Raw genomic sequence first — 17,196 nt, forward strand, 5'->3', positions numbered from 1 at the left:
CCCTAGGAAGAGAAGGGTGACTCCCTCCCTTGCAGCACTAATGCTGAAGCCAGCCCGTGGCATCCTCACCCTTGTTCTCACCTCATCCCGTTCTGGATGTTGTTTGTCAGAGCTGACCACAAATAAAAAGTTCTTGGCTCCTGCAGAATACCTGCCCTGCAAAATATCTCACCTGCCCTGCAGGATGTCTCCCCTGTTGTGTGGAGAGCTTCCCAAAGCCTGCCCAGGCTGCTGCAGCCTGGCCCGGGCTGTGGCTGGGTGGGTGTTTGTTCAGCTCAGGTCATTCCTCAGTGAGAGGGGTAAGAGATGCAGCCAACATCCCTGGCCAAGGAGGAATTTAACTGGCCTCTCCTGGCTCTGTGTATCCTGATGAAATCAGGAGCCCCATCACTGAATGGTTGTGCTAGAGGAAATCCCACCTCATGCCCAAAAGTACGAGAGGCTGGGTGGAAGCACCTCCAGCACCTGCAGAGCTGCTCTTGGCAGAGCTGCTGCTCGTGTTCCAGAGCCAGGGCTGTTCCGTGCCCGGCGTGCCCAGCATTTCGTGTGCTGCCTGTTTTGGATCGCAGGCATCCGAGCCTCCTGCTGGAAGGTCACGGGAGCACATCCCTGGGGACGGTGTGGGATTCCCACGGAAAACACCCAGCTCTGTGTCCCTGAGCACTGGAAGCTGCAGACACAGAAAAATCTGTTAATACCTTTAAAATCTCTGTAGTGATTTACCTGAGCTCAATGGGAATGTGGATATGGGAATGCATATATAAATAGACATATTTTTAAAGAACAAGTTGAAGACTACAAGCACAAAGAGTGCTGCACCAAGCTGGTGCAGGTACAAGGATGGGACCTGGCATTCCCTCCAGCAGCCTCCACTCTTCCAGGGATCAGTTTCCATGGCTGCAGGAGCCAGGACTTGCACACACATTCACTAAAAATAAAATAATTGGTGACACAGACAATTGCTGGCCTGTGGAACTGCAGCGCTGCCGTTGCCTCAGACAGACTCATCTTTGTGTTTTGTTTCCCTGCAGGCTGCGAAAGAAACCCAGCAGACAACCAACACCAAAGTGAGTAGGAGGGGATGCAGGAAAAGGGGAGTTCTTACTGGCATGCTCAGTTTTTAGGTGTTTTAATTTCTTTATCTGTGTTCTGGCTTTGCTGTGACTTTGCTGTGCCAAGCAGGGATGGAAGGGCAGGGGAGAACGGGGAGAGGCAGTGCTCACCTGCCCAGGTGATGGCTGAGCGTGCTGGATTTGTTGCCCACAATCAGCATGTCCTTTTGTTCCCAGAGCCCTGAGCAGCCTCCTGTGCCCTGTGTGAAAGCAGACAGAAATGTCCCTCCCTGCCAAGAGCCGCTGCCCAAGCCGAACCCGAAAGCGCCGGAGGCCGCGGCCCCTCCGCAGGGCGTGAGCACAGAGCCCCCCCGGGAGGGCCCCAAGGACAAGGGCTCAGCCACCCCCCTGCCCCTCAGCAAGCTCTTCTGGAAAAAGGTACTGGCGCTGGGGCTGCAGGTCACTCCTGCCAAACCCACCACGGGCAGCAGCAGGGACATGAATTTAGCTGTGGTCGTTCTCTTGGGTTTATGGAATCAGGAATGTTATCCTCTCTCCATTCAGTGCTTCTGTTGAATATCCCCCAGAGATCACAGAGTTCTTTACTCAAATGAATCATTAATAGAGATAAAGCTCTAAAACCTCCTTTCATTTCTTTGCTTTAAAAGTCTGAAAAGCTGGGATCGGGGGGGTCTGCTCTTACTCAGCAGAAAATGTTCTGTGACAGAGCAGATCAGGCTTCAGTTTGGGATCTCAATTGCTTAGGAAGACATTGTTCCTCAGGTTAAATAATGATTTTAACGAAATTTAGGGCTAACTCTAAAAACACAGTTCCTGTTTCCATCACCCTTATGGTTTGTAAGCTGAAGTTTATTCATTCTTAATTTCATTTCATAGAAGGGCTGTATGAAACTTTACTGAGTCACTGGATGTTCAATAACTGCTTTTCTGGGCTTCTGCTCAAGCTCAGATCCCAGAAATCTGCTGCTTCCAAACACCCAGATGCACCTTTTTGGCTGCTGCTCCTGCAGCTTCTTTAGCTGGGTTTTCCCACTGGAGATGCAGTTTGGATATTTTATTTATGTTTAAAAAATATATATGTTTAGATATTTTAAAAGTAAACATGCTTGAAAATAATCAAAGCTTTGAACATTTGCCACTTGGGACTGAATTTCCTGGGGAACAGGGAATCAGGTGCTTGGAATGAGAGGAAAGTTGGGAAGAAGAGGGAGAGGGAGGTTTTTCTGTACTTGTTACTGCTACAGAAACCTCCTCCTCTGAGTAGCCTGGCCTGTTTGAAAACAGAGCTGGGAAGCAGGATGTGTGCTGAACATCAGGATGAAATAAGGGAAAGAAGAGACCTTCTGGCAGGCTGCTGTGTGTAGTTCCAGTGTAAAACAGCAATAAATCCAGTCCGAATTCAGTCATTTCTTAATGAAGTATCAAGGATTAAAAAAATAAAAAGAGCGAGGAGATGTACAAAAAACCAAAAGACAACAGGTTGGCCTCAAATTCAGCTTGCTTTGAAGACTCTGTGGGGTGTTCTGCAATGAATTTATCTTTTTCTGGCACATTGAATGCACTGTCCTTTTGCTAGGACAGAGAATCCAAGCTCCAGTAGGTGGAGAATTCAGTCAGGAGTAACTTTGCTTTTGAAGTCACAAACAGCAACCACAACACTCAATGGATGCAGGATTCAGCTCCAGCTTCTCTTTCCAGGCAGTCTCTTAAATATCCATCTTCTGATGAGCTTTCACTTCAAAGTGCAGCTAATGAAGTGCCTGTCAACACGTGGCAGTTAATGCTGCTGCTCTGCCTGCAGATGAATAAATATGGAAAGGGAAAATGAAAAATTCCTTATTCAGCTTCTCAGCTGGGAGCCACTTTGTATTTGCCCCATTTCCTGATCAGTCTTCACAAGAATTTTCAGAACAGTTACTCAAATATTTGCTGTGCCAGCATTTCTCTTTTTTTTTTTTTTTCAGAAGGAATACTAATAGGGAATTACAGTGGGCAATTTCCAATATTTGTGTTGGAAAGCTGCTTCCAAGGCCTTGTAGATATCTGATCAGGGCAGAGAAACATGATGCTTTACATTTATCTGATCAAAGCAGGCCAGGCCAGGGTGGAAGGTGATCAAGGCAGCATTATTTACACTGCTCTGGGATCTGTCTTTAAAAGCAGATGTGTTTGTATTAAAAACTTGAATTTTAAGCAACTCTTGCCATGCAACTGCAGGAAAAGCATGCTCTTTTTACTGATGTGCAAACAGCAAAGTGGTTAATTACTGGGTGAAGCAGAACAGGGAATCCCAGAATGGTTTGTGTTGGAGGGACCTTAAATCCCATCCAGTGCCACCCCTGCCATGGCAGGGACACCTCCCACTGTCCCAGGTGCTCCCAGCCCCAGTGTCCAGCCTGGCCTTGGGCACTGCCAGGGATCCAGGGGCAGCCCCAGCTGCTCTGGGCACCTGTGCCAGGGCTCAGCACCCTCACAGGGAGGAATTTCCTCTGTATATCCAACCTAAATTTCCCTTCTTTCAGTGTGAAGCCATTCCCCCTTGTCCTGCAGAAAAATTTCCTGAAGAAATGTGCAAAAATCCCTGATACTTGAAACAACTCAATCCCTGAACAGCTGCCTAACCCTGATGTAACTGGGCAGTGCTTTTTGGAGCTTGGCATTTGGTCCCTGGGTGCTTTTGTTGGTTGTGCCCCCAATTCCAGTGCAGAGCCAGAGCTGCAGAGACAAAACTCCTTTGGGGTACAGCAGAGTGATCCCAACCTGCCCCCTCGGAGTGGAGAGATCCCAGGAGCTGAGCTCTGCCTTACTGAGCCACTGCTTCCACTCTGCTCTGAACCATTTCCTTCCAGCAAATAGATGGGGAATTGAAGATATGGATGTGTGAATAGGCAGAGGTCCAGAGTAAAACTATTATAGATTGATTATCTCCAAGCCGTTCATAAATATAAATTAAATCTACAATTCCATGGGGAAGTGGGATGCGCTGCAGCCATCTCAGGCAGCAGGGGATAAGGAATATTTATTCCCTCATCATTCTTCTCCCTGTTGTCCCACCCCCAAAATGTTGTTTCTTCCACAAAAGAGGAGTCAGGAACAAAGCAAAATCTCTCCTGCTGCTGTAGGAGTCCATGGTGAGTCCCCTTCCTGAATGTGGAGTTCCCTGCAACTTAAAAATAGACAGAACTAAAAGGTGTGATGGAATACTGAGTAAATCTATTGGCTTCTGCATGAAGGACTAAATAAACTGGGTTTTATCTGCTCAGAAAGGGAGATGACAACAGCACTCAGAAAAACTGCTCTAAAGGGGAACAGGAAATATCCTCGTTCACAATGAAAGTGGCAGAGTCCAAATGAAAGAATGTGGTGACAAATAGGAATAAATGAGTGACAGGACAGGGGAATGGCTTCAAACTGGCACAGAGGAGGTTTAGATGAGATATTGGGAAGGAATTGTTCCCTGGGAGGGAGGTCCTGGCACAGATTCCCAGAGGAGCTGTGGCTGCCCCATCCCTGGAAGTGTCCAAGGCCAGGTTGCAGCAATTTATGGTGTCCATAGTGTGTTTCAAATAATCTTAATTCTGCTTTTGAGTGCAAATTCCTGAGTATGATTTTTCTCATATTTCCTGGATTACTTGTGCCTCATCTCCTCAGAACAGCATTGCTGTGTGTGATCTCATTTTCATTCTTCCATTGTAATCAAAGCTAGATTCTTGTGATTGGGAACCAGCAACTCAAGAAAGGTTATTTCTTTTGTTCATATAAACTGGTGGGATTTTAACACTTATTTACTTCCTTTCATTTGGCATTAATCAAATTCCTGAAGCAACACAAAGAGAACAGTGAAACTGAGGATGCTTTTATGCCCTGTTTGATTGTAAAATTTTAAGAAATCAACCAACTCCTCACTGATTGAGTCAGAATGTTTCTTCCACTTTACTCCCAACCCCAGAACTCCTCGGAAGAAGCAGAGGCCGTGAGCAATGAGAAGGCAGAGGTGGCTCTCGAGGCCGTGGCTCCCGACAGGGACGAGAACAAGAGCACGGAAAGCAGCGAGGTGAAACCACGAGGGGCGGAGAGCAAAACGCCCAAGGCAAACCTGAGGAAGTTCTTTAAGCTGGTAAGAGCAGCTTTGCCCTCCGGGAGCTCCGAGGGCTGGGGAGAGGCTTGGAAAACACTTTGCCTTTGTCTGGGAGGGCGTGGGGATGCTCAGGGATGCTGAGAGATGCTCGGGGATGAGGGACACTCAGGGACGCTCAGGGATGAGAGGCACTCAGGGATGCTCAGGGATGCTCAGGGATGAGGGACACTCAGGGATGCTCGGGGATGAGGGGCACTCAGGGATGCGGGGCTGGGACTTCTCCCCGCATATTCCCCGTCCTGCATCTCCCTCTCGCGGCTCCTCCCGGAACGTCCCGAGGGCTCCGCTGGCCCTTTCCCCGCCGAGGTGGCCCAGGGAGCTCCAGGGGTCGCGACACCGAGGATGCTCCGCTTCACAAACCGCAGCATCCCCCGGTGGGAAGCTCCTGGAGGAGCCCGTCTCCAACCCCACCTCCAAGGCTGGCCGCGGCACTGTCAGTCCCCCTGGGCCGTGTCCTGGCCTGCACTGCCTTTGGGGAGCTGTGTTTTTGGTGGCACGACTTTTTTTGGCAGTTAATGTAGGTTAGGGAAACTGGCACGTGAAAGGAAAGGAGGCAGTCGCTTCTGCAAAGGTCCATCGGGTGGGAAAGAGGAAAGGCAGAAAGTAGAATCTCCTCCTGCTTCCCAGAGGAAAACTGCTCCCAAACCATCTGCAGTCCCTGTGCTGCCCTGCTTCCCCATATAATCAAACTTAAGTAATAAATAGCTTTTGAAATTGAGAATAACGGTGTTGTCAAAACTATTGATGAAAATGTAGCAGGGGATTGGCTGTCCCCACCCTCCTCCATTTAAAAACATCCCAACCCACCCTGCCCTCTGCAGAAAACTTTGTGGGCAGCCTTGGCCAGCAGCAAGCCCAAGTGACCAGAGGCAAGGATAAGAGGTCAGCAGTGCTCTGGAGAGAAATCCTTGGGATTGTTTTGTCCTCATCTCACTGGCAGCAAGAGGGAGCTTTGTCTAGACCTCAAGGTCTTAACTCTGTTTTTGGTTAAAAATAATAATAGCAATAAAAATACGAGGTGGATCAGAGAGGTTGGCTAAAGCAGGGCTATTTTTATCTGGGTTTGGGATGTTTATAGGGGAAAAGGTAACACTGATTGCTGTTAGAGTGGGTTTTTTTTCCTAAAGGCACTTGAGGACTTGCTAAAACACAAATGCAGAGCAGATCTTGTCACAGCCCATCCTCATGCACTCTGGGTGGGATTGTCCCCACACAGACCACACTGTGCTTCCTCCCCTGCAGCTCTGCAGCCTCCTGCACAGATAAAGCTCCCCAGCACAAACCCGTGCCAGGCTCAGCACGGCACCTTCCAGGGACAGGGCTTCCCCACAAAAGCCATCAATTGTCTGGGAGTGGTTTCGTTTTCTCTCCTGTCTGTGGTTTGGTAGGAAAGTCAGGTTGCAGTAAGGCCATCTGTGGGAGCAGGCTGGTGCTGCTGTGCTCCACGTTACCAACCTAGAGCTGCAGCAAACCACAATTCCGCCGGAGGTAAATTTAGAACAAAAGTCACATCCTTTCATTGTTTTCATTGAACTTCTGCAGTGAAAAGTGACATTTAAATTTAGGCACTCTGAAATCCTGCAGGTTATTTTACGTTTTGCTGCTGAGCTCTGTGGATTCTGTGGCACCCAGGAGAACACACTGAGCCCTCCAACACATTTTTAAACAGAAATGCTCATTCCTGTTGTCCCTTTTTGTAACTTAAGCTTAACCTAATTCTCACAAAGCTTGTCCTATTTATTCAGTTTGGTCAAACCGGGGTTTCTCACTTTTAAATCTTGATGGAAATGGGTCTTTACCTTAAAAAGATATTTCAGTGTCTAGGTTTGCTCTGAGTGACCTTCCAGTGCTGCAGCCTCAGGCTCTGCCTGGATCATCCTGGCTGGGAAGTGTGGGAAGCAAGGAGGATTATTATTTAGAGGTTTAAGGGCTGCAGGAATAAACTGGAAAGCAAAAATCAGGATTAAATGGATGCTGATGACAAAATATGCAAACATCCCTCTAAAGCTGAGTGGGCTTTAATTATTCACAGCACAGGCACTTAGTAGGGTGGATAAATAGAGAGCGAGTCCCACTAGGTCTTGTAGGACAGATTTGGCTCTAGAAAGCAAAGAAAAGCTCTTTCCTAGAAAATTGCAGCAGCAGGGCTGACAGCAGGTGCTTGTTTGGCGGCTGAAATGATCCCTGCTCGGGCCTTGATGGGAAACCTGACTGGCAAGAGACAATCCCACAGAACAGAGGCAGCAAATCCCCTGGAGATGGGGGCATTTGCAAAGGGGAGGTGCTGAAATGCCTTCAAGCCTTGGTTCCTGGGAGTTGCCAGCCTGAAGGAAGGCCTCAAACAGGAGCCTTCGTTGTTTCAGTCAGGGAAGGGCGATGGAGGGACCCCCGTTCAGAAGAGGGAGATGGCCCCAGCCACAGCTCCACCTAAGTGGACTTGGTGGTTTTGGCCTGGACTCCTTCATCCCCTGGTGATGGGTTCTTGTCACCTGCTCCCACACAGCTCTGCCTCTTGAAATGGAAAAGTCACTGAGAGGAAAGTGCTGCACTCACTGAGCTCCGTGTATTTACACATAACTTCTCTGTTTCTTTTATCTCTTCATAACATTGAACAAGATTTTAAAGAGTCAACATATTTTTTTTCCCAAAGAAGCTTTTTCCGGGTGTGTTCTTTTTCTTAAAGTAACCAGTGGGTTTGTGTTCAGTCTTCTTCCTCTCTCTTGCTGCTTTTTGACTTTCTGCAAGAACCTTGGCTCAGGCAGTGGAACTAAATGCACGCAGAATTATTTTTACTTTGTTGATTTACTTGTCTTCTGAGGAAAGAATCATTTAGGTGGAAACTCTCCAAAAGAGAACTGAAAATGAGAATGAAAACTGTTCACTGCAATGTAACAAAAGCCATGAAAATATTTGTTTCTTTTTCTGTTTTTGTTTCTTTCGTTCTCTGTTCATAAAATCTAACCCCAACCTTTGGGTGTGGTATTTTCATTCTATTCTTCATGGCTTTCAAAATGCTTCAGAAAAATCATATTTTTATTAGAAATACAAATTCTGTTAATTTGAGAGTCAAACCCTCATCTGCTGCAAGTGAAGCTATCCAGAAGAATTCACCTCTCAGTAATGAGAACTAAAACAAGGTTCTGTCTACAGACAGTTTCCTTTAAGAGGAAAACTGAAGTTGTATTCAAAACTGTCATTTCAGAATTTCCTTTTTTAAATAGCTGTAAAATTATATCTCTCTCTTCCTATTTTCACAATGTCTGATGACACCAAGGTTAATTTTCATGAATTATGTCTCTAAAGGCATCCCAAATATAGCAGGGCCTTGTCTTGTGACACTTAATCCTTATTTCATGCAAGAGCTTTGCGAAGTGATCTGGCTAAGACACCAAAAGTTTTAGCCCTGGATCTATTTTATTATTTTAATGAGCAGCCAGCTTCCTTCCATTTTTGTAAATCAGTTTATTGATCTTCCTCCTTCTCTCCCTTGCCCTGGTGTAAAGTAGAACAGTTTTATTCCTCAGAGGAGCCCAAGGAAAACTGGATCTGCTGCTGACTTCTTCCTTTTTAGGGGATTTCTTTGAAAGGATTTCCTTAAATTATGCTGTAGTGTCTCTGGAATGCTGTGATTCTTCTCCCCTTCCCACCCCTGCCGCTCTGCACCCTCCAGAAATTTCAGCACTGCTCCAAAACCACAGAAACCCTGGGCTTAAAAATCAGCCTTGGCCCAAGGTCTCCTGTGAGATAAGGGGGAAAATGCTGTCCATTTTTCTTTTTTTATTTCAGTGGCACTGCTGGTGTTGAGGGAGGCAAAGCAGCCTGGCAGGAGCAGCTCCCCTTTGGAATGAGGAGCATTAACATCTTCCATTATTCATTGGCCTCACGCCGCATTTCCTGAGCTGCTCCCATCAATATCAAATCTGCCAATTTCCTGCCTTTCAAGGTTAATATGAAACACCTCAAAGAGATTATCTGATAGGGTTTGAGTTGGGTATTTTTTGCCTGGAAAATGTATTATGAATATTTTTTAAAAAGTGTTTACTCTGCCTGACATCAAAGGCCCCACCTGCTCAGGGCCATGGGGACGGTTCTGCTTCGGCTGCAGCGCCGTCTCAGGCACGTGTGGGGAGGAAAACTCTAATTTTACACCCACAGAGCAAAGCCACAGATTTCACAGAGTGTTTCTGAGGCTTCCAGGCTCCTCTGGCTGGCAGTCCCAGAGCTGTGCTTGTTGCTGCAGTGAAGGTGAACGTTTGCAGTTTCACCTGAGAATCATTTTCTTGCTTCCAGTGAGAAGGGGCTTGGGAAGCAACTGCTGGGGCAGCAGCTCAGAGCTCCCAGAGTTAATGGAGCCAGAGACAACTTTCCATTTGCTTTGTGTCCATCCTTGTGCTGGGAGAGCTCCTGATCCCCTGGGCACTGCAGTGTCACTTCCCAGGTGAGGTGACACTGGTGGGGTGTGTGGTGTCTGTGAGCCCAGACCCCAACTCTGCTCTCCTCTGACCCCACTGAGCCTGCTTTGAACATTTATAAATCTGCTGATCCCCTCCTTCACCTTCTCCTGCACAAAGACAAGCTGCTGACTGGATTTTCTTAAGTCTAAGAGCAGAGCAATCCAGGTGTGAGGAAATATTTGCTACATATATCAATCTCTGGAAAAAGAAATCATTCCAAAAGCTGATATTCAGAGGAGGAGCTGAATCTCCTGGTCAAGCCTGACTGTATTAAATGGGTTCTGTGATTTAAACATGGAACTTTAAATTTAAAGATTGGGTAGTGAGAAAAGCTGAATTGAGTGAAGAAGGCAAACCAGCAGGATTGTTGTCCCTTCTCATTCTTGTTTCCCCAAAATTAGAACATTTTTTATTTTTAAATACAGGAGGTGCATTTGCATTCTGTTTCTCTAAAGTTTCTGCTTTCAGAGTTTTCTCTGAAATCATGATATCTAAAAATGTTTTTGTTTTGAATGAAAGCTAGGCCTGGCGTGTGAGCACACAACCCCAGGCCTTCAGAAGAACACCAAATATTTCAAGACTAATGGTAAAATTCCCAAAGCTGGAAAAACACACAGCATTAAGCTTGGGCCATGGCCTGAGGGCAGATGTGAGATTTCCAGCTTTTCAACATGGCAAATTTGTGCTGGTTTAACGATGGCAATAAATAAAGCCATATGGGTTTGGAGTTCTTTTTTTACATTAAAAAAAATCCTATTTGCAAACAGATTTCCTGGCAAAACCACCCTCATTTACTACTTTCCAAAGAGTGGCGATTTCACGGTCTGATCCTTTGTTTGCCAGATATGATTTTTCTTGTGAGAACTTCAAATATATCCTGAACTTCTCTGAGTTCCGGAATCTTCCCCTTTACTCTACACAGGTGCTTTGTGACTGTGGTTTTTTGGAAGATTTTCTGTCTCTTCTTTTGCACTTGTACATGAAATTTTCTATGATATTCTGGCTTTCCACACCCCAAACCTGTGTTGAGAATTTTTGGTTGGAGTGTTGCTCACTCACAGGGAGTTTCTTTCCACCCTTTGCTTTATGGGGTCCTTTGATTTTTGTCCTCTCTCAGATCTTCTCCTTGCACTTTTTGGGCGCTTTCCCTGCTTGGGGTGCAAACTCTGGGGGTATTTCAGTGACTCTCAGTGGTGTTCCCTGCCTCCTCGAGCAGCCCCAGCAGGCCCATCCATGAAGTTGTTCCAGGCAGGGATGGTTTGATCCCGCAGCCTTTGCTCATGGAATTCCATCAGCTCCCTGGGAGCCCTTCCCTGAGCCAACACTGCAGGAGTTCATCCCAGCCTCTGGAAATGCAAACCTGCTGGGCAGCAGGACTCCTCCTGCCAGGTGGCCTTCCATTTTTATAATTATTTTTTTTTCCCTAACATATTTATGGCTCTCCTTCTGAACTCTCTCTGCTCCCCACTAAAAATAACCCCTGTTTGAAACCTCTGCAGACTCTAAACGCCACGGAGAAGCCTCTTGCCCCATCTGAGAGCGACCCTGGGGGCCCAAGGAGCAAAGAGGGCTCCAAAGACAAGAAGTCCACGCTGGAGCTGGGCAAGCAGAAGGGCAGGGAGCAGCCAGAGCCCCGGGAGCAGCCAGCAGCTGAGCCTGACTCCATCCACAACGGCGGCGACGCCAAGGAGCACTCCTACAAGAAGACAGAGAAGAGGCAGTCCCTGGGAGGGTTTTTTAAAGGCCTTGTATGTTCATTTCTCTTCCTTGTTTTGCTGTTTTCCAGCTGGTTTAGGCACGCAGGCACAATCCACGTGGGATTTGTGCTTCACTTTCACCAGCAGGACTTGGGCCAAAGAACAGCAAGGTGTTGGGAAAGGGAGGAAAATTCAGGGCTGGGGGTGCTGGGTGAGGCAGGGATTGTTTGGTGGTTTGCCCTGGGGGGGCTGGTTGGAGCAGGGATGGTTTGGTGGTTTGCCCTGGGGGTGCTGGTGTTGAGGCAGGGGTGGTTTGGTGGTTTGCCCTTAGGGAATTGAGGCAGGGATTGTTTGCTGGTTTGCCCTGGCAGTGCTGGTTGAGGCAGGGATGGTTTGGTGGTCTGCCCTGGGGATGCTGGTTGAGGCAGGGATGATTTGCCCTGGCAGTGCTGGTTGAGGCAGGGATGGTTTGGTGGTCTGCCCTGGGGATGCTGGTTGAGGCAGGGATGATTTGCCCTGGCAGTGCTGGTTGGAGCAGGGGTGGTTTGGTGGTTTGCCCTGGGGGTGCTGGTTGAGGCAGGGGTGGTTTGGTGGTTTGCCCTTAGGGAACTGAGGCAGGGATTGTTTGCTGGTTTGCCCTGGCAGTGCTGGTTGAGGCAGGGATGGTTTGGTGGTCTGCCCTGGGGATGCTGGTTGAGGCAGGGATGATTTGCCCTGGGGGCTGTTTGAGGCAGGGATGGTTTGGTGGTTTGTCCTGGGGGTGCTGGGTGAGGCAGGGATGGTTTGGTGGTTTGCCCTGGGGGGCTGGTTGGAGCAGGGGTGGTTTGGTGGTTTGCCCTGGGGGGCTGGTTGGAGCAGGGATGGTTTGCCCTGGGGGTGCTGGTTGAGGCAGGGGTGGTTTGGTGGTTTGCCCTTAGGGAATTGAGGCAGGGATTGTTTGGTGGTTGCCCTGGGGTGCTGGTTGGAGCAGGGATGGTTTGCCCTGGGGGTGCTGGTTGAGGCAGGGGTGGTTTGGTGGTTTGCCCTGGGGGGCTGGTTGGAGCAGGGATGGTTTGCCCTGGCAGTGCTGGTTGAGGCAGGGGTGGTTTGGTGGTTTGCCCTTAGGGAATTGAGGCAGGGATTGTTTGCTGGTTTGCCCTGGGGGGCTGTTTGAGGCAGGGGTGGTTTGGTGGTTGCCCTGGGGTGCTGGTTGAGGCAGGGGTGGTTTGGTGGTTTGCCCTGGGGGTGCTGGTTGGAGCAGGGATGGTTTGCCCTGGCAGTGCTGGTTGAGGCAGGGGTGGTTTGGTGGTTTGCCCTGGGGTGCTGGTTGAGGCAGGGGTGGTTTGCCCAGAGGAGCTGGAATTGTTGGCACAGCGCTGGGTTTGGGGTTCGTGCCTTGGCTGTGGGGATGACTCAATGTTCCTACAAATTACAGGGAGTTCATTAAGGGAAGGTGGAGGTGGGGCTGGTGTACCAGAGGAAGCTGCCTGCCCCCGTGGGGGTGCAGCTGGGCCATCCCTGCAGAACAAAACTCCTGCAAGTTCAAAATCAAGGGAGGTGATCAAAATCAAAACTCCTTCCTGGAGTTTAACAAGAGTCACACATTTAGAATCCTTCAAGAAAAGGAGGTCTGAAGGAGTGAGGAAGCCCCTTCAAAATTCATGAAAGAGAGAGGCAGGAAAGGTGGCTCAGATTGAAAGGGCAAGAAAAGCTTTTAGATCAAGGGAGAAGATTGTGAGAGGTAAAAAGACCATTTGAGGAATAAAACAGAATCACTGGAGAGGAAGTAGAAATGTTCTGCAGGATTTATTTTTACAGTTTGGCTGTGCAGTTCCTTATCTTCTGCTGCAGTTATAGAGAGGGCTCCTGCAGCTTCCCTCTCCTATTAACACTAAAAAAAAAAAAAAAGAAATTTTTGACCACAGTAAAGTTGATTTGGTCAGTTTATTGTGCTTCAAAGTGGCAGCAAACCACATAACAGTGAGGTCTGCAAATGGGAAAAGTCTCATGGAAAATTATTACCCCTCTTTGAATATCCTCAGGATTACCAAGAGCTAAGAAACTCATTCTGCAATCTAAAGAAATAATCTCCTCATCTCCTAGGTGATCAGAAGGTGTACTCATTGATCTAAAATATTAGATCACACACACCAACCAATGCCAGTGTTGCCATCCCAAGGTAACAGCTGGATTGTCTGGGACCACCTCAGCAGAGCAATTCAGCTTTTTGTTGATAAAAAGGGAGCAGGAGATGTTGAAGAGGAATCCAGCAGCTCCTGTTCTGGATTTTAACACCCCCCTCTCCTGGATCTGAGTCCCCTGGGAATGGCACAGAGCAGGAGGATGTCACAGGGCAGGAATGCAGATTAAACACTGCAGCTCCAGCCTCTGCTCCCAGCTGGGCTAAAAAGGCTGGAATTTTGGCTACAAATGCTGAAATTTTGGCTACAACTGGAGCCAATGATGCAAGCAAACAGCACCAGTGCCCGACTGCAGGGTTTGAGCACAGATAAGGTTGTTCCTCTGGTAAAAGAGATTAATTTATAAGCTGGAGCAAATGTATTTAGGGAGTCTTTGAAAGATTAGATTAGAAAGAAAAAGAAAGGGGGGAAAAAAAATTAATAACATTGTTTCCTGAGCTGGAATAACTCATAGTCCAGTTGTCAGGAGCTGGGAGTGCTCAGCACGTGGAAAGTATTCGGATTTTTTCTGATCAGAGTATGTGCTGCACTAACCCAGGCTTCTCCCAGGCAAAATCTGGGGGAAAAAATACTCCAGCACCACGGGTTTGCTGTGTGTGCCCAAATGTCCCAACCTCGCTGTGACAAAGCCATGAGCTGGTGGTACCTGAGCTCCTGAATCCCAGGGCAGAGCTGGAATTTGTCCCTTAAAAAAGGCAGAACAAAGTTCTTTCTTTCACGAGAAAGGAGGGCTTGGAAATTCCAGTTCAACAGGAATCAGCAGCCAGTCTGATCTTCCTGCTTTAATCAGCAACCACCTTGAAAACTGGTGCAGCAGGAGACTGCAGTGAGAGAGTGACCTGTGCAAGATGGGGATTATCTCCAAGGAGAATCCTCCTCTCCTGCCTCCTCCTCCACCCTTTTCTAGGAAAAAAGGCAAATTGTATCATCTCATTCCCTGATCAGTTTAGAAGGGACCTCCTCACGCTCAGGCAGGAGCTGGAGCTGGCAGAGCCCATTGCTCCTGTTGTGTGGGAAATCTTCACCTGGTGGGGAGGCTTTCAGGGTTTCTGGGTAAATCTGGAATGAGTAGCTCACCTAGTATTGGTTGATGGATAAAAGATGGATTTGCTGCTACCTGTAAAGGCCAAACCCTTTCATTCTGCTCTAGGGCATCCTCCAGACTCAACGCCAGGGGAAGCAGAAGCGAAGCCACTGCAGCCAGCTCAGCTGCACAAGGTTACAGTCAGCTTTAGATGGGATCTTTCAGTCCACTGTGATTTTTGGCTGCTCTTTTTCATACTTAGATCCTCCAAGGTGAAACATTGAAAGAAGATCAGTGAGGTGGAGCCTTATCAGTGTAAAAACATTGCTGGTTTTACTTCCCTGAAGGGGATGAGGAAGTCAAGACCTTTCACTGCCCATGTGTAACACAGAATCTCCTGAAGTGGCCACTCAGGTTTCCAGGAGGGGACAATTCACACATTATTCTGCCTGGTTCCTATCCTAGGGAAAGCACAGAGGCACCTTCAGCTTTGTCATGCTGGATTTTCTGCTTAGCAAGGCATGATTTGGGTTACAGACAGCACTGACACCCCACAGCAGTAACAGTGACCTCAAACACTGGTTTTGGGTCTGTTTTGCTGAAGTTTTGGCAGCTTCAAGGCCAGCAAAATTGGGTCAAGCACCTTAAGCCAGAGCCAAGTTTTTATCAGTTAGTGAAAAATGTAGTTGGGATAGTTAGAGCTATACATTTCCTTCATCTAAGCTGGATTAGTGTCTTGGAGTGGTTCCAAACCCAGAATCATGTTTGCAGTGTAAAAAAAGCTTTATCACTCAAACATTGTCGAATACCTGTCATGCATAAAAGTATTTAATGTTCCTTTAACCTAGAGCAGAGCTGGCTATAATACACCATTCATCATGCCTGAAGGACTCCTAGCAGGGCTGCAGTGAAGCGTTCAGGGCAGGGAAATGTCAGAGAAATTATGCCAAAACTCCAGAACTACTGACACCCAGCAGCCTGGCTCTGGCCTGTGAGCCCAGCTGCTGACAACAATTGTTTCCATGCCAGTTGAGACAATTCTATTAAAATAACCCCCATGTTTAGGCAGGAGCTTTGTGTGGCTCTCGTGATGCACGTGGTGCTCATATATCTGTGCATATTAAATGAAGAAAAGCAGGGAGATTCAATCAGTGGGAAACAGCTGGCAGCAAAAGTCCAGGACACAATTCCAGACTTGACCATTCAGAAATACTTGGAAATGTTTCTAAAGGTGTCTCTGTTGTTCCACAGGGCTCCAAAAGGATGTCGGATGCAGAAGTGCAGACAGATCCCGTGTCCATCCTCCCTGCTGGGAAATCCAAGTAGTGCCCAGCCCTGGCTGCTGGAGGGAGGCTCAGCAGCTCTCTGGGAGCTCCAGGAATGGCTCCTTTCTGGCAGCAGGAATGGCTCCTTCCTGGCAGCAGGAATGGCTCCTTTCTGGCAGCAGGAATGGCTCCTTTTCCTTCCTTCCCACGGCTGTCACAAACCCCGGGGCTGAAGCAAACACGGGGTTCCATTGCAGGTTGTCACTGGCAGGGTTTGTTCCTCACCTGTAGGAAGCAGCTCTACAGATCCCCATGAAATGTGTTTAAGGTAAGGTGCTGTGGATGGTTTGAGGCGTGCAGAGGGGAGGGTAAGGCAGGTAGGAGGGTGGCAGAGAATTCAATAAATGGCAGAAAAAGCAAGCAGGTGGCAGAGGAGGGCAGCGAGGCGCGGGCAGGGAATCCTCTGCTTCAGAGAGCTTGAAAGCAGCCAGGACAACACAAATCCCTGGAGAAACATCCTGCTCCAGTGCAACAACAGCCGAGTCACTTCTGGGGGGGTTTGGACAGAGCTGGGATTAGAGCTGAGCCCTTCAGCCAGGCAGAGCCCGTGGTGATCGAGTCCTGCTTCCTCTTGGTTATTAATGTAAATTAAAACGCTAAAATGCAAAGGCTTGACCAGATTGGGCAGCTCCTGTCTCGGCCGGGCGGGGTGGGATAACAAATTAAAAGCTATTTAAGGTTCTAATAGGACACAAGAGGGCAGCCACGTCCCCTAACGCCGGGCTGTGCCTGCCAGCCCGGAATTAATGTTCCTTAGATCATAGGAAACTTAGTTGTTCGTCCCGATGTTTGTTTATATCCGTACTTGTAATTAATCCTAATAAAAACCAAAATCAAAGCTGCCCAGGCAGCTCTCTGCTTCACAAGACTCCTGTAATAACTGTAGTTAATAAATTTTACAGAAAATTGAGATTTCTGTTCGTTCAATCCTAGCCTGTACAGGGAACCAGGGGCCTGACGTTTTAATCCACACTGCTCTTAATGATGCAATACTGTATATTTTGACATCCTTCTCTTTAAATAAACTAATACTTATCCTTTGAAACAAAAAATCAGCTGCTGTTTCAATTTTCAAACCAAGTTTGTAGTTTACATCCCCGTGGTCTGATGATTGATGTGACATTAAGGCATAAATCAAACCAACACAGATAAACCTTGCCTGTGGAGGGAATAGTTGTTATTCTCTCTTTATTTGAGTGAAGATCACACCTGGAAAGCAGGGGAGAATTCTGTAAATTCACAGGGAGCAGCCTGTGCTGAGGGCACTCTGCTCCCAGGAACTGGGGCTGCTGTGCCCTGACCCCA

General features: G+C 47.8%; 1 protein-coding gene across 6 annotated transcripts in view; it reads left to right on the forward strand.

The window, feature by feature from the left end:
• The window catches only part of BCAS1 (brain enriched myelin associated protein 1), a 34,128-nt gene extending 17,185 nt beyond the window's left edge, over positions 1–16,943 (forward strand). For all 6 annotated transcript variants that reach the window (XM_059862880.1, XM_059862881.1, XM_059862879.1 and 3 more), the window contains 5 exons: positions 1,032–1,067; positions 1,290–1,490; positions 5,023–5,190; positions 11,165–11,413; positions 15,818–16,943. In XM_059862880.1, coding sequence (XP_059718863.1) covers positions 1,032–1,067; positions 1,290–1,490; positions 5,023–5,190; positions 11,165–11,413; positions 15,818–15,892 — 729 coding nt within the window. In that variant the 3' untranslated portion in view covers positions 15,893–16,943. The remainder of the gene's footprint in view (positions 1–1,031; positions 1,068–1,289; positions 1,491–5,022; positions 5,191–11,164; positions 11,414–15,817) is intronic.
• The last annotated feature ends 253 nt before the right edge of the window (positions 16,944–17,196 follow it).

Source organism: Haemorhous mexicanus, chromosome 18 (genome assembly GCF_027477595.1).
Source record: "Haemorhous mexicanus isolate bHaeMex1 chromosome 18, bHaeMex1.pri, whole genome shotgun sequence".
Classification (NCBI taxonomy): domain Eukaryota; kingdom Metazoa; phylum Chordata; class Aves; order Passeriformes; family Fringillidae; genus Haemorhous; species Haemorhous mexicanus.